The 25,704-nt window shown below is 37.9% G+C and overlaps 1 protein-coding gene across 1 annotated transcript in view; it reads right to left on the bottom strand.

The window, feature by feature from the left end:
- Positions 1-25,704, bottom strand: part of UNC13A (unc-13 homolog A) — a 5,702,976-nt gene that overhangs the window by 771,553 nt on the left and 4,905,719 nt on the right. The window contains exon 33 of the mRNA XM_044054109.1: positions 21,090-21,178. Coding sequence (XP_043910044.1) covers positions 21,090-21,178 — 89 coding nt within the window. The remainder of the gene's footprint in view (positions 1-21,089; positions 21,179-25,704) is intronic.

Raw genomic sequence — 25,704 nt, 5'->3', positions numbered from 1 at the left:
CATTATTTTGTGCCAAAGAATCAGTGTGTGTGTGTTCTCGCTGAAGAGGGACTCATGTATGGATTTGCTGCCATTGCCTTTGAAAGGGACAGCACTTAATCTGTGTTAATAGGTAAGTATGGAGTGAGTGAGTGAGTGAGTGAGTGAGTGAGTGAGTGAGTGAGTGAGTGCATGCATGAAAGCAGAATGTTTGTGTGTGAAAGTAGAAGCAGAGTGTGTGTGTGTGTGTGTGTGTGTGTGTGTGTGTGTGTGTGTGTGTGTGTGTGTGTGTGTGTGTGTGTGTGTGTGTGTGTGTGTGTGTGTGTGTATGTGCGTGTGTGTGTGTGTGTGTGTGTGTGTGTGTGTGTGTGTGTGTGCATGACAGAGAGAGATACATGCAAAAAGAGGCTAACGATGATCAGTCTACCTACTGAAAACAAACAAGTTAGCTCACAAATATATCTTACATTAAAAGTGCACTTCATTAAATTGCAGCTTTCCTGACAGGGAGAGTGTTGTATTGAATATGAAATCATACCTCTCAACTGTATGGATTTTCAAAGAATGTCTGGACTTTTGCCTCATCTTTCAATTTGTGTCTTTTGCTTAGGAAATAAAAGTAGTCATCCAAGGTAATACAGTTCCAGGGAGTAAGAATGAGACAGCAGCCTAGGGTTAATGGATCAGTAGTGGATTGTCTTTGTGGGACTGTAGCATATAAAGTTTTTTTTTTTTTTTTGACAAACAAAAAAGCACCCAGTACTGTTTTAGGGGGGGGGGGTTCTAAGCAGTGGTAGATTGGACAATAGTAAGCATATCTTTGGTGGATCATCAATACTGGCAAATCAGGTGGGCACAATGTAATTTTTTAAATGTTGGGGGTTTTGGTGTGTATGTGCGTGTTTGTGCTGGGAGTGCTGCAACAGTAGATGATTATTAAAGAAAGAGACTTGCAGACTGTGGAGAATATGTTTCTTTGTTTCAAAACCTGATACTTGGGTACTAGGCATGCCAAAAGTAGATTTTTTAAGACATAGCTTCTTGCCACTTACAGTGGAGGGATATTTACATTTAATGGACAATGTTAGCAGTATGAGTGTGGTCCTGTAGGGATCTGGAGGATGCCAAGTCTACCACTGCCAATGTCTTGTAAAGTGACCTGGAATTGGATATTGGGATGTTACTGAAAAATACAGCAAGTGGGCTTTGAAATATAGTTTAATTAAACAAAGTGCACTTGCAATTTACAGGCCATAATTTAATTTATTTCAGGTAGTCCAGATCATGGTAGACTGTATACCATTAGACTTAATTAGGGAGAGCTGTCATTCTGGGGAAATAAGCAGCCCTAGTTTCAGTGAAAGCTCTGTGGTTGTTTGCAGGTAGGAAGTTGCTGGATGTGGATGCAATGTGTTTTATTATTTTTAATGCATTTGTCATTTCAAAGCATGGTTTTCTTTGTTGCAAAAAAAGGCAGGATTGAATGAGACATATAATGCTTAACTGACAATGATAAGATAGAAACATTATACGTGATGTAAAATGTTTGCAGCTACAGCTGTTTCAATGGTGTCTGTGATGCATAACTATTTTTGAGCCTGTGTCACACTTTTATTTTTCACTTTGTCCAGATTTCTTGCTCTAAGGTTGAGAGGTATGGTTCCATGCTAAATTAGAAGGTTGTATTTACCTTGGAAGACTTTTTTTAGCATAATTATGAGAAACAGAGCTTTTTTAATATCTCTGCTTATTTCCAATATAAACTACCATGTAACCTTGCAAATAACTTTCTTATTAAGCTACTTTAATTCTTTTGGAATTGACAGGTATGCTTCATTGGTTCGGACGTAAGCATAGAGTGCTAATGTGACTTTGATTTCTTGCAGCAGTCTGTGGTTTACTTATCACAATAACCTTTCTGTGTTTCTGGGTGTGTGATCAATTTAACAGTTTTAAAGATGTTTTCCAAAAATAAATAAATACATAATAAATAAAAAAAATAATCCTCTGCACTTTGAGCTATTGACAAAGTCTGGGAATTTGTTTTTTTCAAAAGCGAAGGTCAGCATTACAGCTCAGTAAACTGTCAGTCTGTGAATAACGTCTGCACAAATTAAAATGTCTGAATGTCAAATGGCTTTAGATTGGATGGAAGTTATATGTTTACTCCATTATGTAGTATGATCTTACAAAGTTTATGGATTTTTTATTGATTTGCTTTTTGGTGAGCAGTTGTTTGTTGATTAACTGATGGTCCTTTTGGTGGTGGGAAATTGCATGGATGAATCCATCTTTTTTCAGATATTTTAACTTCCAGACAATTTCATTCAGTGAGTCTGTGCCATGTGATTACTGAGGTTGCTTATTTTACAAGTAGGGGCTCCTTCTGTGTGTGTAAGAGAGAGAGATTTAATATGTATACTGAATATATTTTTGCAAATGGAATTCTTAGTTAAATAGGCATCTCTTCTTGGGCAAATAGACTTGAGTAACCAATATTACATCTTAGCCATCCAGCTAGGAAAGGTTAGTATGTGGATTTTCCATCTGGTTTGATGAAGGCTATGCTACTTACTCAAGGAGTACATTTATGGCTATCCATCCAGTTGTTGTGTTGCTGAACTACTTTGTTTGATAATGAGAGGAGCTTTTTACAGAAGTTGAAAGATTTTGTGTCAAGAACCTGCCCATACAAAGTGGCTTGTTTATGTTGCAGTGAAGACTGTGATCTTTGTAGTGAGCATTTTAAATATAACCAGTATTTTTGAAGTGGAGAAAGTCCATTAAGGCAGGATCTTTCTTAGCCTGGAAAGCAAGCCAGTGATGAAATTTATAGGGGCCAGTGAGAGACAGAGGAAAGCAAGACACTTTTTAGTCTGTTTGGATAACTAAGTGAACGCAGTCCTTTGACCTTTTTTTGTCAGAAATGGTTGTGGTCTTTCTTTTGGCATGGTATTTTGCTGAGGTACATGCCAAAAGGGGCATTGCACTCAATAATTGCTCTTGTAAAGGAATAATACAGGGATGTTACGACATCCTTGTCCCTGTATGATACCCTTACTAATGAGATGGGCCATGTAAAAAGCTTTCTATACAACTGAGACAACATGGTGGTCAAAAGTCAGATTTCTATCAACCCGGGTGCCCAAGCATCTCACGACTGATTGCGTGCTTACAACATTGTTATTAATGTGATAGTTTGTGGGGACATCACTCTCCTCAAAGGGGATGATGATGCATTTTTTGGCATATAGCTTGAGGCCATGTTTCTGGCACCAGTCATTTGTTTGGGTGAGACCCTCTTGTAGCTTATTCAGAATTGTTTTATTAAGTCAGTAATGTGAATTCTTTACTTTATTGCAAATTTGTTGGCTTATTTTTGTGGATTATAGTATTGTAGGACTGCTAATGTCGACATTTTATGTAGTTGGACTGCTGGAGTGGTTTTCCCAGCGAGAAATGCTAGTGCTGTAGTGAATATCTGTTTATTTGTATAAAAAAAAAAATATATATATATATATATATATATATATATATATATATATATATTAACTAAGATGTTAGAGTTAACTGTTAGATTAGAGAATTTGAATTAGAATGAGAATTAGAATTTTAAGGCAAATATTAGGCATTTATTCATTGTTCGAATACACCTACAGTACAGCCAGATCATCAACTTTGGTCTCCTGTGGCAGCGAAAGATTTAACTATATGATAAATTTTATATGCAGCCCCAAGACAATTTCTGTTCACTCAATGCGGCCCCAGCAAGCCAAAAGGTTGGACACCCCTGTAGATATAAATTTACAATAATTACATGCCTCACATTTATATGTACCTTCAGTCCTAGTAGATCTCTTAACAGTGTTTTCCACAATACTCTTTAAGTTTCTACCCTTTTTTAAAATGATGACAGGTTTATCACCTAATTTCTCTATTAAATCCTTCTCAAAGGTCAACAAGTACCAGTTCCTTCTAAGAATGCTACTTATAAGCCTCGCTTCCAAAGTGAAGGGTGTGATGAAACTCCTCTTATAACCTACCAAGTCTATACCTGTTGGACTCACATCCATTGGTGGTAAACTTACAGTAGGGACCACAACTCTCAACACTTCTCCCACACCCAAATCAACCTGTCCTCCTTTTACAGTGAGGATGGGACTAAAGGTGACTAACAGTCTTTTTATAACAACCTCTTTCACCACCTCATCAACCATCGTTTCTGGGTAACCAGGACTCATAAACATGTGTTTCAAAAAATTACACTCATCCTCAAACAAAGTGTCTTCAGATGTCATACGAGCAGCTCTTACTAGTTGTCCTTTTAGGACAGACTTCTTCTGATGGAATGGATGACAACTGGAAAAGTGCAACAAAGTGTTTGAGTACGTAGGCTTCCTATAAATTTTAGCCAAGTAGCTTTTACATAGTGTCCCTCTTCAGTTCCACATCCAAATAATTAATGGTGTCCTCTTTATATATGTATGTGAACCTTAAAAAAGAGGTGCTATTGTTTAAAGCCTCTACAAAGGCATGTGCGTCATCTGCACTCCCTTGGAACATGATGAAAATGTCATCCAAAAACCTGTTATAGAGCTTGACCCTCTCATAGATATCCTTATTGAATATATGTTCACATTCCCATTGTGCTAACACTAAATTAGCGTAACTCACCCCACATGGGGAACCCATTGCTACACCTACCACTTGCTTGTAAATGTCACTGTTAAAGCTAACATAGTTGTTCAAAATCACATCCAGTAATTCTTGGATCAAATGTATTTCGTCACTCTTTGCTTTGTAAGATTAAAGTTTCTTAGTAATGTATTCTAACCCTATGTCATGTGGGATAGAATAATAAAGGTCCACTACATCTATTGTCAAGAAAAAAATATTGTCATGGAATTTAAATTTCTCTAAAGTTTTCAAAAAGGCCCAAGAGTCTTTACATATCTGTTTCTCCCTGACCACATATTTCTTTAATAAGTGGTCCACAAACTTAGAACATGCATATGTAATAGAAGACCTTGTATTTACTAAAGCCCTCATAGGGGGATTGTTGACACTTTTGTGTAGTTTAGGTAAACCGAACAAATTAGGTGTTCTTGGTCTCGAAATCACTAAATAATTATAGACATCAACACTAATCAAACCTTCAATCAACAAATCCCTGAAAAAAGAAAAAAACTTTCTTGTAAGCAGTATTCATTTCATTGAGGCTAGATCTAACATAAATCTTACTGTCCAACACATCCAACATTTTGAATTCAAAGTCATCATTGTCCATGATCCACCTTTGTCTGGTTTTAAAAAGCGAATGGGTAAGGCTCTAACCAACTTCAGAGCTTCAGCCTCAAATTCAGTTATGTTCTCAATGTAATTTTTCTTAATTTTATTACGCGAGTTCCTCAAGTTGAACTCACACGTGTTCAAACAAGGATAGAGTGGGAAAACAGGTGGATTATACGTACTAGCCACTCTTAAAGGGTCATCACTGAAGCCCTTACCCCCGAATATTAAGGCCAAGTTCAATTTTCCAATATATAGTTTTAAGTCAATTAAGACCCCCCGGCAAGTCAAAATGCTCCTCGGATACAAAGGTCAACCCCTTGCTGAAAAGATCACACAGATCTTGACAAATGGTGTAACTAGAATTTAGACCTTTGCACTTTCTAGTTCTATTAAGTACTGACATTCCTTTTGGTTGTGACAGTGGTCTGGTTGTTTAAACACCACTTTTTATGTTCTTTATTTTTAAGTATATATCTACATGTACGTATTTATATATAAATGCTTTTACTCATTTCCCTGTATTTTTATACAGGAGTACAGTTGTATCATGTTTTTTTAGAATGAATGTTTTGACCTTGTTAAAGATTTTTTAATGACATTATTCTTTTTGTTGACATAAGAAAAAGGGTGTTTGGTGTAAAACATCATTTTGTTCAACCATTCAATCAAGCACTCAAACAGTTAACCAGAGTAATAACTTAATTAATTAATGTGGTTTGTTGGCGCCCTTTTTATTTTAAGTCATGTATGTTGTTTCCTTTTTCGTCTGAAGAAGTTTTCCAATGGTGGTCGACGAAAACCGCTTCACATTAAACTTTTTGGAGTTGTCCTAGCTACATTGGAGCTTGTGTTTTTCAAGAAATAAACCTTGATAGAGGAATGTGAAAGGCTAAAGAATAACAACTCATACAAATATTGTAAGACCAGTTTTACAGAAACCCTGGATGGGCCTAGTTTCTAAGTGCTGGAACAATTAACAAATCTTTTTCATTTACAATATATGATTTCCTATTAGCATGCTTCTTTACCTCCTTTAACATCTGTTGCACAACCTCAAAAAAAGCCTAAAAGGTATCAACACTGAACCAAACAGACAGTCAGTTGTAGATGTTTCAGATTGGGTTACAGCAAATTCACCCCACCCCAAGTCTTGTGTAAATAGATTCAATATGTGAGAAAGCCTGTGGTAATTGTCCTTGACCAATCCATAAGAAAGATAACCACTGTTGCCTGGGACAGAAGGGAGTCACCAATTTAATTTTTACAGAGTCCTTCTGAATCAGCATGACCCTGGATACCTGTAGAAAGGGTGGAAAGTCATACAGGAACATTATCATCCAAAGGAATGAAAAAGCACCTGTTTTCTAGGCCTGTTTGAAAGGAACCCAGAGCAGAACCTATTCAGCTGTTTGTTTTTAAAGGAGGCATATATATCCACATCAGGTGTTCCCCACAACTGGATCAATTCTTGGAACATGCCCCTCATTCAAGTTCCATTTCTGAGGGTCTCTCCTGGCCCTGCTTAACTTGTCTGTAACAACATTTTGCTCTGACAGAATGTAAGAATCCTGGAGGGTTAAAGGGCGCTGAACTCCCATCTCCCAAGTTAACACAGCGTGTACAATGGGCAAAATCTGGTATGCCTGAAATTATGTACCACATCACTGTGGTGTTGTCTGTGAATTGCTCCTGGAGACTACAGATGATGCAGAAAATCGACAGCATGAATAACAGCTAACACCTTTTTCAGACTGATGTGCTTTGGACTGTCTAGTATGTTCCAAAGACTTTGCACTTTTACCACCACAGAGATAGTTCTCAATGTAAAATCCTATGTATCTCTTGATAAGATTGTTCATGGGTAGTTAGAAAAAGAGGTGACCTGGATTCAAAAATATCTGGTTACTCCACTAAAACAAATCTCTTTTCACAAAACCCAACCCTGGAATTTGAAATGCCGGGTTAAATATGTTGGACCTTACTGATTTTGTTTGCCATAAAATTTTTTTCGTATGTAATCCATCAAAGGAAATCATGAGAATAATAGAAGCTATGAACCCTAGAATCCTGAGGTATTCTCTTACAGGAGTCTGAGACTGATAGGAGAAGCTTAACGACAATTCCACAATTCCAGCTAGAAGTAACCTTAGAAAACTTCTGAACTCTGTGGCCTACTTTCATGAGGAAGGAATACCTTTTGCATGAAGGTTTCCAAAAGGCACCCTTGGAGCACTATTTTGTGAGAAAGAATTGAGGAGGATTTTTGAATGTAAACCTGGAATCCTAAATTGATAAAAACGTTTCTGAACACTTGACACCTTGAAAAAGGCTCTGTGAAGATGAGCAAATCACCTAAGTAAGGAAAATGTGCATACCCTGCAGTCTACAATGAAGTAGAGCTTTCTGAACACCCCTAGAGCAGCAAATAACTCAAAAGGTAATGCAGAGAACTAATAGCATAATTCAGACATTCTGAATGTTGGAACTTTCACAAACAGGCTGAGAAACTACAGGTAGAAAACTGGTCTACAAAAGGGCCCTTTTTTGGCACCAGAAACTTTTTTTCAATAAAAATTTACCCAACTGATCTGAGGGAAATGGTTCATAGGTAGGTACTAGGTTATCTGCCCTGGTGCCTATATAAGCCTAGCCAAGAAGGTTCCCTGGCTTTCACCACCAAAGAAAATTATTTTCCTGTGCCCCTGTCAAGCAGTGGCACAGAAGTGATCCCCGGGGTGAATTTTCTATTTCCTATCCAGCCGTCAAGACTTTTCTTAAAGGGAGCCAATGAGGAGCTTTGCTTGACATGAATGGGTAGTTTGTTCCAGAGTATGGGAAGTCTCTGGGACAGGAATCTATCTCTCTAGCATGCTATGTTTATTGTGGTGACAAGGTTTAGGTCCCTGGAGTGTGTGGTTCGAAGAGATTGGGATTTCTTTAAGTGTAGTATGTCCAAAAGCTCTGGGTTTGATATAGCTTTGTATATTAGGCAGAGATCACCTCTGAGTAGGTGATATGCAACAGAGTAGAGCTGGAGTTTTTTTAGACGGTCTGCGTATGGCATCTGTTTGAGGCCAGTAATCCTCTTAGTGACGTATTTCTGTGGCCTTTCCAATTGTTGCAGGTGTTTTGTGAGATACATGGCAAACGGGGCATTGTACTCTATAGTGGGTCTGATGAGGGATGAGTAGAGAGGAACAATGACCTCTTTTTTTCTAAAGGAGAACCCTTTTGTGATGAGGTGTACCACGCAGAATGATTTCTTGACTACTGTGGCGATGTGGTTATCAAAGGAGAGACTACTGTCCACCTGTGTCCCGAGGTCTCTTATCACACTTTCAGTGTTTAGTGAGCTACCGCCTATGTGGTAGTTCATGGGTACCGAGTTTTTCCCAAAGGGGATGACAATGTACTTCTTGGCATTGAGCTTGAGGCCATGACTTTGACACCAAGCATCTGTCTCTGTGAGGCCCATTTGTAGAATATCTACAAAATTAGGTGATTCTATTATGGCTCCCAGTTTGCATTCATCTGTGAACTTTGTTAGCCAAAGACCTTCTGTGTTTAGAGAAGTAGATGCCGAACAGGAGAGGACCCAGGACCGAACCCTGTGGTACTCCACTTGTCTCTGGTCTGAAGTCGTACGTGGAGTCGGCTACTTTTACTGTGTCGGTTCTATCAGTGAGCCAGTTGGCCACCCATCTTGTGACATAGGGATTTATGCCCAGTTTAGTGAGTTTATCTATAATTCCAGAGTGGGGGATGGTATCAAAAGCCTTGGCGAGGTCAGGATAGGCTGTATGCACTACCTTGCCCTCATCTACAGCTCTATTGACTGCTTCAAAGAAGTCAATCAGGTTTAGTAGACATGATCTACCTTTTATAAAAAAAAAATTGAGTGGGGTCCAGGGTTTAGAGGTTACCTATGTCTTTGTTTATAAGCTCCAAGATGATACATTCCATGGCCTTGCAGACCAGGTTCATCAGGCTAATGGGGCGGTAGTTTCCAGGGTCCATGGTTGCATCCCCTTTGTGGAGTGGGATAACCATCTCTGTGCATCATTCAGTAGGCACATAGCCTGAGGTGAGGCTATGATTGAACATGGTACTTAGGTGGGGGTACCAGTTCGTTCTGTAGTTCATGCAGTACGCAGCCTTGGATGTTGTCTGGTCCCATGGATGCTGTGTTCTTGGCTTTGGAGAGAGCGGTCTTTACTTGTTCGTCCATGATTACAGGGCCTTTGCATTCTTCCAGTATTAAGATGGGCCCTTTGGAGGGGGGGGGGGGGTAAAGTTAGCACTGAAACCATCTGCCAGGATGTTGGCAATATCAGTTGGTTCTGTATATTTAGTGCCATTGTGCTGTAGCTCAGAGCAGATCTGAGTGTTGCCATTGAGATTCTTGACATAGCTGTAGAATGCTTTGTGGTTGTCTTTGGAATCAGTGGCGATTTTATTTTCATAACTGGCTTTGGAGGATTTTATGAGGGATCTCAGCTTCTTGCTGAGGCTGACCAGGGAGTTCTTTCAGTCTTGGGATATTACTTTTTTTTGCAACAGCTTCTTCCTTCTGTTGCAGAGTTTGTTTATGGCAGGGGACTACCAGCTTGGCTTCCTTTTTTTGGAGGATAGCATCTTGGTTCAGATGGGGATGGTGATCCATGCACTCATGTATGTGCTTATACAGTGCATTTGTGTAAGATTCAGCAGTCGTACCTCTATTTTCCGTCTGCATGGGTGATATGAGGTTTGCCACTTCTGTCTTAAGAAACATGAAGTTGGCTTTGAAGTAGTTTTTGACGGTGGCTTCCTTAATGGGGGGTGGGATATGAATGTTTAGGGTAATTAGCTTGTGGTCGGAATCTGACCAGCAAGAAGTTGACCTCTGGCATAGAACACCGGTTACCCATATTGGTAATGACCAGTTCCAGGATATTGTTGTCCCTGGTGGAGGTGTGCACAAGCTGATCCAAGGTGTTGGAATTTATGAATTCCATAAAACGTTGAGCAAATGAGTTGGTACATGAGTAGTTTTCCCAGTTGATGAGTTGAAATCACCCATAATTAAGGTATTGGGTTGTACCTTAATATTTTCCAGTATCTTAAGAAATGAAGAGTGGGAATTCTGGGGCATGGTGGGGGATCTATAACAAGCTACAACCTGGACTGCAGTCTTGCCCAGTGTTAGCTGCACTTGGATAATTTCGGATGCATTATGTTGAGCAACTAGCCTGCAGGTGTGGATATCCTTAATGAATACGGACACACCTCCGCCTTTAGTGTTTCGGTCCAGGTTAGGTGGCCGAAAGGTGTGGTATGAATTATAGCCTGGTAATGCAGGGGTGCTGGAGTCTTGAACCAGGTCTCTGTCACTGCACAGATCAAGTTCTAGCACTTCTAAAGAAAGTGTTTGATTGATGAATGGGAGAAATAGGCAAGTCTGAGTTGGAGGATGATGGAGACTCTCCTATAAAGGAGAGAGTCTTTTTCACTGCCATCTGTAACCCTCCTGAACAACTCTTAGAATCTATTTGTATGAAACATTCTGTTCCTAAAATTTAAGGTGAAGACCCAGGTTCTAGGAGAGGTTTAATGGAATACTAGGGAGAGGAAGAAAGGAAGGGAGGGAAAGGAAAGAAAGAAGAATGCTGTGATAGTCATTCTGTATTATTGGACTGTCAGTTTTTCTGTAAGGTTCCCTCCGTTTTCTTCAAACCTTCCTGCCACTTTTTCTTGTATGTCTGGTTGCTAGATGCTTGTTGAGGCTGCTTATTTGCTTTCTGTAAAAGGAATCAGAATTTGCAAGAAAGGTTTTAGAAAACTTAGAGAATGAGTAATGAAATATATGAGTAACCCCATGAATGAATTTCCTTCTTTCATCCAACTGTTTTGAGTACGAGAAGAGCAGAAGGACCAAACAAACTTTCCTTAATTTCGAAGGAAATTTAAAAAATTTCAGATTTAACATATTCAGAAAATGTCTATGTATATACTCATGCAAACCACCTCATAATAGAAGCATTATTTGCTGCTCTGGATACACAGCACAATCATAAGAACACTTTAAAAAATACTTTGTTACTTGGGATACATCAGCAATTAAAGAATTTAAAGAGGACTTACCTTCAGAAGATGGAAAACTGGCAGTAATAATACTCATATTGTCAAAAGCAGCCAACAAATATGTTAGCATGCAAACATGATAATTTAGAATTCTAAATTAGAATAAATCTTCTCCACATATCTGTCAAAAGCTTTCCCATCCTTGTCAGATGGGAACAGATTAACACTAAACAGATTTTTTTTTTGTTGTTGTTGTTGTTGCAGCAGTATTTGACACAGAAATAGTTGAAAGATCAAATCTCATATGAAAAACAAATATTTACAAGAAAGAAGAACTTTATGAAGGATGTCCACCTTTTTTGGAGCTGCAGGTTGAATTGTCAGCATACTGCAGACAATATCAAAAACATTCTCCATAGCAGGTAAAATTAGGAAATAGCAGCAAGCTGTGGAAAGTCAAAGTTTGTCACAGTCTTTGGTCAAAGTACTATATCATATTTCTTCATCGAAGCTGTAAAACAGTCTGTACCCAAGGAAACGTCCTATTCATTTCAGAATTACTTTCAGAAAATGAAAATTCCTTCAAAGAAGACTCTGAATATAAACATTCTTCAGAGTCAGAATCAGGTATTTGGGCAGAAATAACAGAAGATGCCCTTTCCCTGTCCTTTTCCTTATCGTCAGAGAAGGAATCATCACAAAAAGAGGGAAGTGATTTATTTTTATCCACCAAAAATCCAGTCATCTTGAAAAGGTTGAAATGCTTTCTATAAATCTTTAGCCAAGCCAAAAAGCTCTTCCTTATCTACAGGAAAACAATCAGAGGAAGATAAATTATTAACTTTCCATCTCTTTTTCCCCTAGGGATATTCTTAGAATGGGACCAACTCACTCAGCTTTACTATGGGGACGAGGTCAACTAGCTCAGCTATGAGGCAGAGCACTCCCCAATTCCTCCTCCAAGATCAGCAAGAGTAGCTCTTCACCTGAACAGCTACAGAGGATGTGGCTGACCCCAGTCCATGGCAGCTGAAGTGGCTGTACCAGACGTATCTAGAGAAAAATGCAAATTGTCTGAGGAACCAGAAATGGCCATATCACAGTTGCCCACCAGTGGCTCAGGCATAGAATGAGCCTGCCATGTTGGCAAGGGCTCCTTGCAAGTTTTCTTTTCCTTGGTCTAGAAGCAGGTAGATCTGTGGGACTAGTATACTGCCCCATGGTTCTGCTGAAAAAGGAGCCTGATTCCTGGTTAGCACAGCTACATTGAGTTGGTGACAAGCATGTTGCCAGAAGTAGTGTTCACAAACAAAATACAAAACGATAATCACCAAATACACATGCCTCCAACACAACATGGTAAATCCCACAGAGTCTCACAAAATAACCACATTTTTTTTCCACAGAAGTTTTTAAAAATAATCTCAAACAATAATATGCCTGACAGTCAACTACCCAGTCTCCAGAAAGCTCCCTAAAAACACAATTTTCCTAAAAAATATTGTTTTCCACAGAAATCATAGCATATCTCACAAGAAATAAAGTAGTGTGAAAGATTTTCCCCAAAGGGAGCTTTCCCGCCTTAACTTCAGTGACAATTGTTTGTTTGTTTGTTTGTGTCTTTCGTCTTTTCCCGGTTAGGGGTCGCCACAGTGGAACTCCGGTCTGCTAATGATTGGCAGTAGATTTTTACGTGCTGGCTTGCCAGGCCTAATGCACAACCTTCAACGAAGGAACCATTCACGCATATCGACACACAGAAGACGCTCTAACTGAGAATCGAACGGGCAACGTCTAACTGTGAGGCGACAACACTACCGCAGCATTAACTTCAGTGACAATACAATAAAATATTTCACCAACTATATAACTCAAAGGGCAAAATTGTGACAATGAAGCACACCCTCTCTCACTCCCTACAGATAAATTGTAGGAGTGTCTCAAGGTTCAGAATCAGTTCGGTTATTATATAATATATTCATTATAGCTTATCGAGTCATGACGCAAGAAACCAAAATCAAATGTGTTGATTCTATATTAATCAGTAGAAACAGAAGCTACTCACAACTCTAGTCTATACAGCATCAATCCTTTACATCAGTCAAACGCTGGTTCAAAAGTTCACAGCTACTGCTTAAAACCAAGAAAACCAAATTAATGACATTCTTTTTCAATTCAACACACGGCATAACATTTTTTCATTGTACTGTATCACAAAACTAAAATAGTACTAATATCCTAAACAAAACTTCATTAGAAAATATACTAAAATTTGGTTACTATATCCATAATGCCACCACAACAAACAACCACAAATGCCGACCACTTTCAGAGCAAAGCCATTCTTAATGCCTGAAGCACAAGTGTATCTTCAGTAACTCAAAAGTATAACATCCTTATCAAGTTTCTGAAGACATCACAGCTTGACAATTTTTTTTCTCTTCAAGGCTTTTGTTGTGATGTGAGACTGTGTTACATTCAGTAAAGTGGTATGGAGGTAAAGCCGACGTATGAGGGTTGTGTACATCTTTCTTCATGGACCCACTTTTTTATCTTAGCATTATTACAAGTGAAGACAAGTCAATCAAGTGAAAAAAAAAGAAAGACCTGACATATGATACACCATCCATTCTTCTAAATATCAAGGACAAGTATGATGCTATAACATAAAACATGAACTACAGTTTCCAATCTATGGGCATCTTTTGATATCATTCACTTTAGAAATGTAGCTAGCTATTCTGGTGCCCAGTGGTCTACCCCAACCTCGTGCCCAGTTGAGGAGCAAAAACTAACAAAAAAAATTCTCTGCTTCCCGAAATTTCCTTTTAAAGTTTAAAAATTACACTTCAATTTGAAAAAAAAAGAAATAAAAAAGGCTCTTTCATTTTAAACTGTAGCAAGCTGTAATGCACTGCACTGAAGACTGACTATCATTTACTGATCGTGGCCCATAACACTTTGCACCAGGTGTGGCTGTCCCTTTTGCCCCCACCCTAGCTACACTACTAATTAATTTGGACTTTAGCTGGACTGTCAACTTTGTTCACACAAGAGAAATTTGAATAAAGTGATACAAGCCAGGGAAGTGACTGCTGAAGGTAGTGTCGAAAACTATCTTGTGAAACAAGATAAAGGGTAATGGCTGGATGCATACATTTTAGTGATAGCAAGGGTAGTAAGTAGGAAAAACAAAAAACAACTAGTCCTGCTCTAAGTCTTCTTATGATCTCTGTTCATTTACAGGAAAATACTAGGCCATAAATATAATGTGTACACACTAGCAGAATACAAATAATGAACTAAGGTTCAAATATATAATGACATTGTCTAAGCCCATTCTAGTATTTGTAGATTGGCTTCCTTATAAACAAAGATATAGGGGACTTGCAGACATTGGACCCGACCCAGTTTGGCTTCGTCAAGGGCAGATCATGCCTTTTGAACTTGGTCGACTTCTTCGAAACAGTCACCAAGGCCATTGATGAGGGAAAGGCAGTCCATACAGCCTACCTTGACCTTGCAAAGGCCTTCGACACAATACCCCACTTGGGTATTGTAGAAAAACTTACCAGCTTAAATGTAAACCCATATGTCACAAGATGGGTTGCAAACTGGCTTAAGGACAGAACCCACAGGGTTAGAGTTGCTGGCGCTATGTCAGACTCCAAGCCGGTCACAAGTGGTGTCCCACAGGGCTCGGTCTTTGGCCCCCTATTGTTCGGCATCTACTTCTCAGAAGTACAGGCCAACATGGGAGGACTTTGGCTGACAAAGTTTGCAGGCGACTGCAAACTGGGCCATAGTGGAAAGTGCATCGGACACGGATATCCTTCAGAAGGGACTCACGGAAACAGATAGCTGGTGCCAGAGCCATGGCCTGAAGTTAAACACCAAAAAATGTATAGTCATACCCTTCGGGAAAAACAAGGTAACCCCAAGCTACCATATAGGTGGCAATCCACTAAGCACAGAAGAGGTTATCAGGGACCTGGGGACCCAGGTTGACAGTGGCCTTTCTTTTGACACTCACGTTGCTAAAGTGGTTAGAAAGACCTTCTACATTGCCCACCTGATCATGAAGGGATTCACATCCAGATCTAGTGAGGTCATTGTTCCCTGTACTCTTCACTTATCAGACCAATGATCGAGTACAATGCCCCATTCGGGATGTATCTCACCCGACATCTGCAGCAATTGGAGAGACCCCAAAAGTTCCTCACCAAAAGGATAAAGGGACTCCAAAATCTGTCATATGCTGCCAGATTGAAGAAACTCCAGCTCTATTCAGTTGCATACCGTCTGCTCAGAGGTGACATGTGCCTGACATACAAGGCCATGTCCAACCCGGAATTAATGGACATGCTCCACCTCAAAAAATCCAAATCCACCAAAACCACTAGAGCAAGCGACTTAAACCTTAGCACGGATATAAATAGGACGTGCTGGAGGGATAGATTTATCACTCAGAGACTCCCTATGCTGTGGAATAAAATCCCGATCCATGTGAGGCAGAGCACCTCGCTGGCTCTGTTCAAGAAAAATCTTGACCTGTGGATGGGAGATCGTAGGTTTATCCCGGGAATCATCTCTGTGTCACTGCTGGACAGAGGCACAACAAACTAATGGGCACAGTATTTTTTCATATAAGGGGTGGCGTAAGCCACAAAAATTTGGGCTAGGCTTATAAATGCCTTAGGGCAGATAGCCTAGTATAAACCTATGAAACCTATGAACCTATGGAGGACAGGTGTTGACCCCTCCTCCAGCATGACCTGTGTTGAAGCTTGTTTCAATGTTGCAATAAAACAGGTATTGATGTTATGGTCTCAGATATTCACTGGTCCACGATGTAATACATTATGTATACATATTTACAGAGATGAGATGGTGAATCATGACAGTGCAATTATTTCACCTGTCTTGTATTTCTCATAATTCATAGTTTTTTTTTCTCACAGTTCATTGGAAAACACCTTTGTAAATGTTGTCAGGGTTTTATATCATTCACAGTTTTTATCATTTTATCCTCCCTGCACTACTTGCAAACCATCAGCCCTTCATGATCAATTCTCCCATTTGTTCCCCAAAGGATGACAGCTGATCATAGAGGCCATCATTCAGGAAGCCATCATGGACTTTCCTAATTTAAGTTCCAAACCTTCCCCTTATGACTGATATCAGCACCCACATCACAATGTGGGACTACTATGACCCCCTCATTTATTTATTTATTAATTTGTATTTGTTTTTGTGCAGAGCACTGATCTTCATCGACCTTTTTCAGACTCATCCTGGAGCTATGTCTGATTAAGTCACTTGTTCACAGTCACACGGTTAGGCAAAGAAGGCTGAGGGAATTAGACCTTGCACCACTCAACCACAGGAAACAGGTTGTTAACAGTTTCTTAATCTTCTAGGCTAACTGCCAGACAAATGTTCAAAATTTAAATTAAAATTTTATATTTTAATATTTAAATAGATAAAATGAGGCAAAAGACTCATTTGAGTGTTTCTACCCACATGCTTATGAGGGGCATCTGGAATACACTCAGGGCTTTATCCCTCTGTGTCATAGAGTTGAGGTTTTATTACTTGCATATTTAACAGTAAAAGTGTAATTTTGCACCTTGATGTTATGCATTCAAACAGAAAAGAATGCAGGGTTCAAGACACAACCACTGAGGCATACCTTTTCTTAGCCTTAGCTTTTCCTCAGTATTATCCATTTAATTATATCCTTCAAAATACTTCCTTCACCAAGACCTTTTTCCATTTTATAAATACCTGTTTTTTTTTCACTTTATTTATTTATTTTACATTTGTTGACCGGGCTAGTCTAACTGGATACATGTCCATTTTTAGTAGAGGCCCGGGGAGAAAATTCCAAGACACTTACATAAAGGCAATATAGCAAGTTACAATAGTCAAAGTATATAACAGTTATTGTTAGTAAAATACAATACTCCTGGTGACCATATAAGCTAATGTGCAAGAGATGTTACTATATACATATATGCATATTTTAAATTGCAATAACATGGTCTTTGGTTGACTAAAAATAGGTCAACAAAGATAAAGAATAATAAAAACTAGTGTATGGAGAGAAAGTTAGTCAGGGTTAGTACAGGAGCATAACCAATAAGTACTGAGAAATAGTCTTAGATTCTGTTTAAAGAGTGTCAATGAAGACTGAGATATGAGTTCAGTGGGAAGAAGATTCCAGTGCTTACCAACAGTATTAGAGAACAGAGAGTCTCCTGCTAAGTTATTAGATCTTCTGGTGTTGATAAGGAGTTTGTTTGAGGAGCGTAAGTGTTTAAGATTGTTATATGGGGTAATGAGGCAACAGAGTATTGGAGTGTTGGTGGGTTGATATCGGGTCCTACGGGCTATGACAAGCTGGTGAAATTGCAGTTGGTTATGAAACTCTAGCCATCCTAGTTGCTTAAGATTAAGACAGTGATGACTTCTAAAAGGAGAGCCAGTGGCAAATCTAGCAATATTATTATAGAAGATAGTCAGTTTGTTGAGGTTGTTTTTAGAAAGATTAGTGAATATAGGTGAAGTATAGAGTAGGGTGGAGATTAGGTGACTTCTGGCTATGGCGGTCCAGGCTACTGGTGTAAGAAAGGATTTGATTCTATAGAGGGACCCCAATTTCTTGTTGACTGTTTTGATAGTACTGTTTATATGAGTATCAAAGCTAAGGTTGTTATCTATTGTTATTCCTAAAAATTTAGTGGTTGAGTCGGGAGAAATAATAGTGCCATTATTAGATACTAGTATGAAATTTATTGGTGTGGATTTTTGGGTTGGTGTGAAAAGTAAGTTTATTTTTTTTAGGATTTAGGAGGAGGTAGCAGTATAAGAACCATTGTTCTACTGTATTAAATGCTTTTTGGGTAAGGGACTGTAGTTCAGTTGGAGACATGGCTGAACAAATTGTTGTGGAGTCGTCTGCATATTGAATACAGGTGGCTTCAGGAATTGCTGAGTGAAGGTCATTAATAAAAATGGAGAATAGGAGTGGGCCTAATATAGAGCCATGTGGAACACCTAGGGAAATAGGGAGGTGAGTAGATAGGCTGTTTTCCCATAGCACAGCCTGTTGTCTATTGTCTAAGTAAGATTTAAACCAATTTATGGTTAGAGGCTCAAGTGAGAGGGATTTCAGTATATTTAAAAGGAGCTGGTGATTAACCATGTCGAAAGCTTTAGATAAATCAGTAAAGACTGCAGAGGAGAGAATTTTGTTGTTTCGGTTTTTGTTGATGAAGTCTGTGAAGGTTAGTAGGGCAGTGGTAGTACTGTGGAAAGGTCTAAATCTGTGTTGACAATTGGCTAGTAAGTTGTTTTGGAGTAGGTGGTTAAGTAGTTGCTTATGGATGCATTTCTCCATCATTTTTGCTAGGGGAGATAGAAGAGCAATAGGACGACAGTTAGAAAAGTCAGTAGAGTTCCCACCTTTATGTAGAGGGATGATGTGAGAAATATTCCAGATAGACGGGATAGTTCCTTCACTTATAGTTCTGTTAACCAGAATGGAAATGGGATAGGCTATGGCTTTAGCTCCTTTTTGCAGATATTCTGCAGGAAGTTTGTCAGCTGAGGGGGTAGTAGGTTTTAGTTTCTGGAGAAGGGAGAAAATAAAGGGAGTTAGAACTGGTTTTAACTGAAATGATGGAGGTGGGCTTGTAATAGATGTAGGCAGATTTGAGGTATCTGGAGATAGCTGACTAGCAAGAGTTTGGATAGCATCTGTGAAGAAAGAATTGAAGGCATTAGCTGTTTGTGTGGAATTATCAGGGTTAGAGCTTTGTAGGTTAGGTGTGATAGATTGACCTGGGTATAGTAGTTTGTTAATTCTAGTCCAGAACTTTTGTGGCTTCTTATGGTATGTTTGTTGTAGTTGGAAATAGAAGTTCGTATTGTCTAAGAGGATGGCTGTTTTAGTACTAATTCTAAGTTGTCTAAAGGTTTGGTGGTCAGTGGGATTTTTAGTAGTACGCCATTTTGCCCAGGATTTGTTTCTAAGAAGGATTTTTTTGTCTGGTAGTATTTGAGAGCCAAGGGGCAGGTTTAGCTTTATTTCTAACAGAGCAAATTTGGGCGTGATGGTTGAGGATGGTTAAGAATGTGGAATTAAAGTATTCCACTGCTTCATTTAGTGGGAGAGATTTTAGAGGTGACCAGTTACATTGCTTGAGTTCAGCTTGGAAGAGTTCTGGGTTAAAATGCTTTTTGTTGCGTATTATCCTGAAATTGTTTGGGTAAATTAGGTACCTCAACTTCCTTAGATTTACTTCATGACCTTAATCAAGTGAAAACTTTAGCATAATCAAGATAAAGAACACCTACTTGTTTTCCTTTTTCAGTGGTTTTACTGTTTATAATAAATTCTTTTGATCCAATACTGAAAGAGCTTCCTCTTATATGGATGTGTTGCTGACAGCATATGTTTTCTTCTTTTATTAACTTTAGCCTTCATTTCCTGACATAGTAAATCATTTCCATTAATTTTACCTGCACAAGTAGTAAAACTGAGAGGCTTATTATTAACAATCCATCCTTTCCTTTCCTTTGTAAATTGATAACACATTCTTTTAAATTTCATGGTATACATTCAATTTTAAGATGATCATTAAAGATATGCACTAACCATTCTGTAATGACTACCCCAAACTTTTTTATATTTCTATTTGGAATTCCATTGTTACCTGCAGATGTTTAATTTTAACACATTTATGTAACTCGTTTCATTCTTTTAACCCTTGATCATTTCCTATATTAGTCTCTTTATTTTGAATCCTATTTAATTTCAGACATCTGTCATGTTTCCTTTTTTATATTACATTCTTCATTACTCTCAAATTATTTTCAGTGTTTGTATATCTTGTCTGTTTTTTACTTATTAAAGCAGAAGTGAAACCGTTGTTTATTTCATGAGAATCAGAAAATAGTTTATGTGTTTCATATACAATGCATTTAGAGAGATAATGCAGCATCATTGGTTAATAATTCTTCAAAATGATAAAACAGCAAATGTCAGCACACAGACTTTTAATTGTGTGTACTTAAGTTTTCTCATTTTATTATTTTGTTCAGTTACAGTAGTTGAACAACTCTTTAAATGGCCTGACTATATTTTGTGATTTGTTGGGCATGTTAATAATACTGTGGTTGTAATTAAAAGCATATAAAAATGAAGAAGAAGGCCATGCTCAGCCTAATGGAAATACTGAGGGTGTGCTCAAAGCAAATACAATGCATTGAAAAAACAGATACTCAGTACAACTAAAAATCCACAACAAGCCATGGAGTCATCTTTAAATAAAATTCTTCATGATATATTTTACCTGTGACTGCAGACAATGGAAGTGGTATGCAAGTGTGACTCTGTAGTGGATTTTTTTAAGGTAATCTGATGTAGCAAAATGAGAAAATATATATTATGACCTACACTGTGCCTTTTTCTTTTCAACTTTTCAGTGAAGATCCCACGCAAAAACATTCACTTACTATGCATGTTTCAGAGATACATTGTGGATGCTTCTTGGGACTGGTGGCAAATATGGTGAGTGGTGTATGGCTCACCTTCCCATTTATATCTATAAAAATGAAGGTCTAGTATGGAACAACAATTTACTGCTTCATTCCAAATAATTTTATTTATATTAAATATTCTGGGCATCATGTTTTTGATTTAATTTTATTTTGCTTTTAAAGAAGAGTTTATGCACATTCCTGCTTACCTAATTGCAAAGATCCTGCTCAGTTCATCCAGTACATTATTAAGTTTCACCTGTAACTCCTTCAAAATATCACTGGCTTCTGCATCCAGCTGAAAAAAAAAACAACAAATATAAGCACAAATGGAATATTAAATGGCATTTTGTCAGTTATATGAATTACACAAAACAATAATCTCTTAAAGTCTGTGTGATGCCCATGCACTGGCCCAGTAATCAAGGAGCCTCAATTCTCACCACTAGCACCAATGAGGGGCATGCAAATTGGGAAGGATAACAAGTACACACACAGTAAAGTACAATTTCCCCTTAAGAGCACACAGAGATCACAGTCAGTCCAGGGCTGGTTTCTCCCTTTCTCTACAGATCCCCAATAAGACTCCCCACTAGCACAACTATAAGGTCCAGATTTCAGCTTAGTGGTCATGCTAAAACCTTCAGCACCTTCTCTGTCCAACCAGTGCTTCATGTCCCTGCCCACGTAGCTGACACACACACACACACATACTTTAAAATTTGATTTATATACAAACATAGAGACACTCCTGGGGAAGGCTGGCACAGGTTCTCCAGCTGTGCCACCTTTCAGCCCAGACTATAAGGAAGTAATTACTGCCACCAACCACTAATAGCTACTAATAAGGCCCTTAACAAAGGGTGTCCAATTTTACTATGCAATACTATTATCCAAATAGTAAGTGCGACCAGAACTTTTAAGGCTATTGGAGTGGATTAGTACAATATCAATAAATACATGCAAGTACTCTACAGCTTAAATTATCTCTACACAAAACAGCCACAGTTGAAAGGTTTAAAATATTTAATAATAAATAATAAAAACACAAAACAAATCTACTCAATTCAGCACAGTGCTAGTCAAGAGTTCAAACACAGGAAAAAAAAATAATAGTGTAGAATAGTCTGACATAAACATAGAAAACAGCTAGACTAAACTTACTGTTTTCTATCCATTTCTAAGAGAAACAATGTTCTAAATAACTTACATACATACATACAGAGCAACAGCAGAGTACTGGTGAGTAGATGTGTTCAGGGTCAGACAAAATCCAAAATGTTCTCATTCTCTCTTTCTTTGAAAGTCTTAAATTGATAATACATCACTGCTGACTCATTTTAGATTACATCATTCTTGATACTTCTCTGGTTCCCAGACTAACAGAAACTCCAAATTTACATTTCTTAGTAAGCTTGCACCTGGCCAGGAAACCACAGCAATAAAAGACATTATACATGTAAAACCTTGCAATTAACTCTGGTCTTAAAACAACAGAAGGAATTCCTTTGTCCAGACATTCTCTCTCTGAGCTTTGAGATCAGTCATAAAATGCTTTACTTTATCAGCTTTCTTCCAGCAGGGTGCACTGTGGTTACATTTTTGAAGTTCAGAAGATATAACACAGTTTTTCTTACATTTAGTTTTCTTACATTTGTAAAACAGCATGTGGATTATGTTAATATTTACAATGATATTGAATTATCTACAAAATTCTATTTAGCTACAAACAAATAAAATGTCGTTCTAAAAACAAGAAATTACTGTTACTCCAAGTCAAGTTTTACCACCATTGATGTGCAGATATCATGGTTTATAAAGATTAATTTGTTGCTAGATAATTCTGCCAAACTGAAATCTAAACCAATGCACAGAAGGTTAATTACAGATTATATGGAAGCAAAACAGTCACTACATAAAACTAACTGGAATGATATGTTCCGTGAAAAAACTACACATGGAATGTGAAAAGTTTTGAAAGAGAATGTGTTTGAGTGCAAAAATAAAAAATAAAAAAATTAACATCAGGATCTAATGATACAACATCAGGGGGATATATTTCCATAAGAACAAGATACCTGATTATGGTGAGAGACATAAAATATAAGAAACGAAAGAGAGGTCAAACAACCACTTTGAAAACTGAAATAAACAAGCTGGATAAACAGATTAAGCATAGTGTGAGGCAGGATTAAGAAATATCTGAAGAAAATGTATAAAGAGATATTGAGCATAATAGGAAACCTTTTTACAGATACATAAGATGGACATACAAACTGATAAACTGTGTACATATTCTAAAATTCATTCTCTCACACAATAAATTATAGATATATTTACAAAATCTTATACAAAACAGTTTGGCTCCACAAAGGGGGTGATAAGGTGTCCTAGTCACATTCAGGTAACCTCAGATACTGGAATCAAATTACATATTATATTAGTTTGAAAAAGAATTGTGAAAACTGGATCCAAACAAAGCACAGGAAGGAGACAGAATTAGTAAAAAATATGCTAGAGCAGTTCAGCAACAACTCACAGTACCATTAAATCTATTATTCACTAGGTCATATAAATATCGGGAGATTCCTCAAGATTGGAGACATGCGCTTATCAAACCTATCTTTAAGGAAGAGGAATAGGACAATGACAAAAGTAATATTGGATAAGTTATTGTCAGAACTGGATAGGCTGGGACTTGAAACCATACATCAGCATGCATATGTTGAAAGTAGATCTATTACTAACTGTAACATGATATTCTATAACAATATAATAACAGGTATGAATGAAAAATTGTGCTGTGATGTAATTTACATAGATTTAACTTCAGCGTTTGATGGTCATACACAAAACACTGATCAATAAATTAGAACAACTAGGTATTGATGTACTCTTGATAAGATGGATAGCTGCATGGCTCAAAGATAGGAGTATCATACAGCAAATGGACAGGTAAAATTCTTGGTTACAATTAGGGTGTCCTACACAAGTATCATACAGCAAATGGACAGGTAAAATTCTTGGTTACAATTAGGGTGTCCTACAGGGCTCTGTCCTAGGCCCTTACTTGTTTAGATTGTATCTTTCAGACCTGATGTTCTACAGTCTATATGCAGATTACCTGAAATTGGGTAAATTGATTACATGCGTTACAGATAAGGCATGTCTGAAAAACAACTTGACTAAACTGACCGTTTGGGCACAGGAGAATAATATGCTGATAAATACATTTGGGGGACATAAATTGAAAGGTGAATATTTAATACAGCACACAGTGATTGAAACTGTAGACTCATTGACATGGGTATATGGGTAGATCCAGATATGAGTTTTTCAAATCATATCAATCACTTGGTTAATGATAGTTATCAAATTATAGGTTGTATAAGAAAATTTATAAAGTCTGGGAAATAAGAAATGATGAAGTTGTTGTTTATTAGTTACATTAGACCCAAATTTAAGTATGGAATAACAATATGGAAACATTATAAGAAAACAAGTATGAGTAAACTGGAAAGAGTACAGCAGAAATATACCAAGGGCATCCATGGATGTGAAAATTTCAGTTATTACGAAAGACTAAAATATCTGAACTTGTACAGTGTCTTTTATAGATAACTAAGAGGAGATATACAGGGCATTTAGAGACAACTAGCTCTAGGAATGTTTGGGGTTATCAAAGAGTAGTAGAGAATTAAGCAACCTATGCAGACGATTCTATAGGAATGAAAAGTGTACTAACTGGCTCTCTGAAAGAACAGCTGATGCATGGAACAGACTAGCAAATTACATTAAAGCAAGTACAAGTTTAGATATTTTAAGATCAGTCTGGACACATATTATGGGAACAAGTGTTTTGGTATACTGGCAAGCTAGAAGGGCATTGATGCCCATGCTTGAAATATATGTATTTATGTATGTAGGTATTGGTCACATATTTCCTAACTGAGGATGCATCACCAGCCCTAACAACATGTGTTCTGTCCTTGAGCCAATTTGCAATCAGTCTTACCAAACAGAGATCAGTTTTAATGCCCTTAGCTTACTAACACTCCCATCATGTGGAATGGTGACAAATGCCTTTGACAGATCCAAGCAGGCATCATGAACAGTGTGACCACTGTCCTGTGCCTATACAACCTTTTCAAAGAAGCTCACAAGACTGAGTAGGCATGACCTGCCCTTATCAAATCTGAATTGTTGCATTTTGAACCTTATGAAATATTTAATGTCAGATTTTGAATTCCATGGTTTTATAGACAAGACTAGTAAGACTAATGGGTGTATAGTTACTCAGGTCAGTGGTGGGGCCACTCTTATGGAGAAGCATCACCACCACAGTGTGCCATGAATTGGGAGCATATACTGTGATAAGACTTAGGTTGAACAACTTAACAAGGGATCAGCAACAGACTGCTTGCCACTATTTATTAGATGACTCACTACATTATCAGGATGCATTTCAGAGGTGCTTTTTGGTCTTGTACAGTGCTTTAAGGATATGATCTTTTCAGATGGTGGTAGGGAGAAAAACTCATGGATGTTGGGAGTGCAAATTATAGTTTTAAGGGAGAAAACTGCATCAAGGTTATTTGATAGTATGTTGGCAATGTGTTTAGAATTAAAATTTCAGGTGTCATTACAGATAAGCTTGAACACTGGTATAAATTATTCCTTTTTTAATGTAATTAAAGGTGGGCTTATAAGTATTTCATCTTCAGAAGCTAGTCTATGTTCATGGGACTCTTTGCTGGTCTTTATAACTGCCTTCAATTTCTCAGTGAGGCATTTTATATTCTCTTTGTGATGGGAAGCTCTGGC

Source organism: Protopterus annectens, chromosome 13.part0 (assembly GCF_019279795.1).
Source record: "Protopterus annectens isolate FY-2018-M chromosome 13.part0, PAN1.0, whole genome shotgun sequence".
NCBI classification, from domain to species: Eukaryota; Metazoa; Chordata; order Ceratodontiformes; family Protopteridae; genus Protopterus; species Protopterus annectens.
The sequence above is the reverse complement of the archived record's forward strand: the minus strand, read 5'-3'. Positions and strand labels throughout refer to the sequence as shown.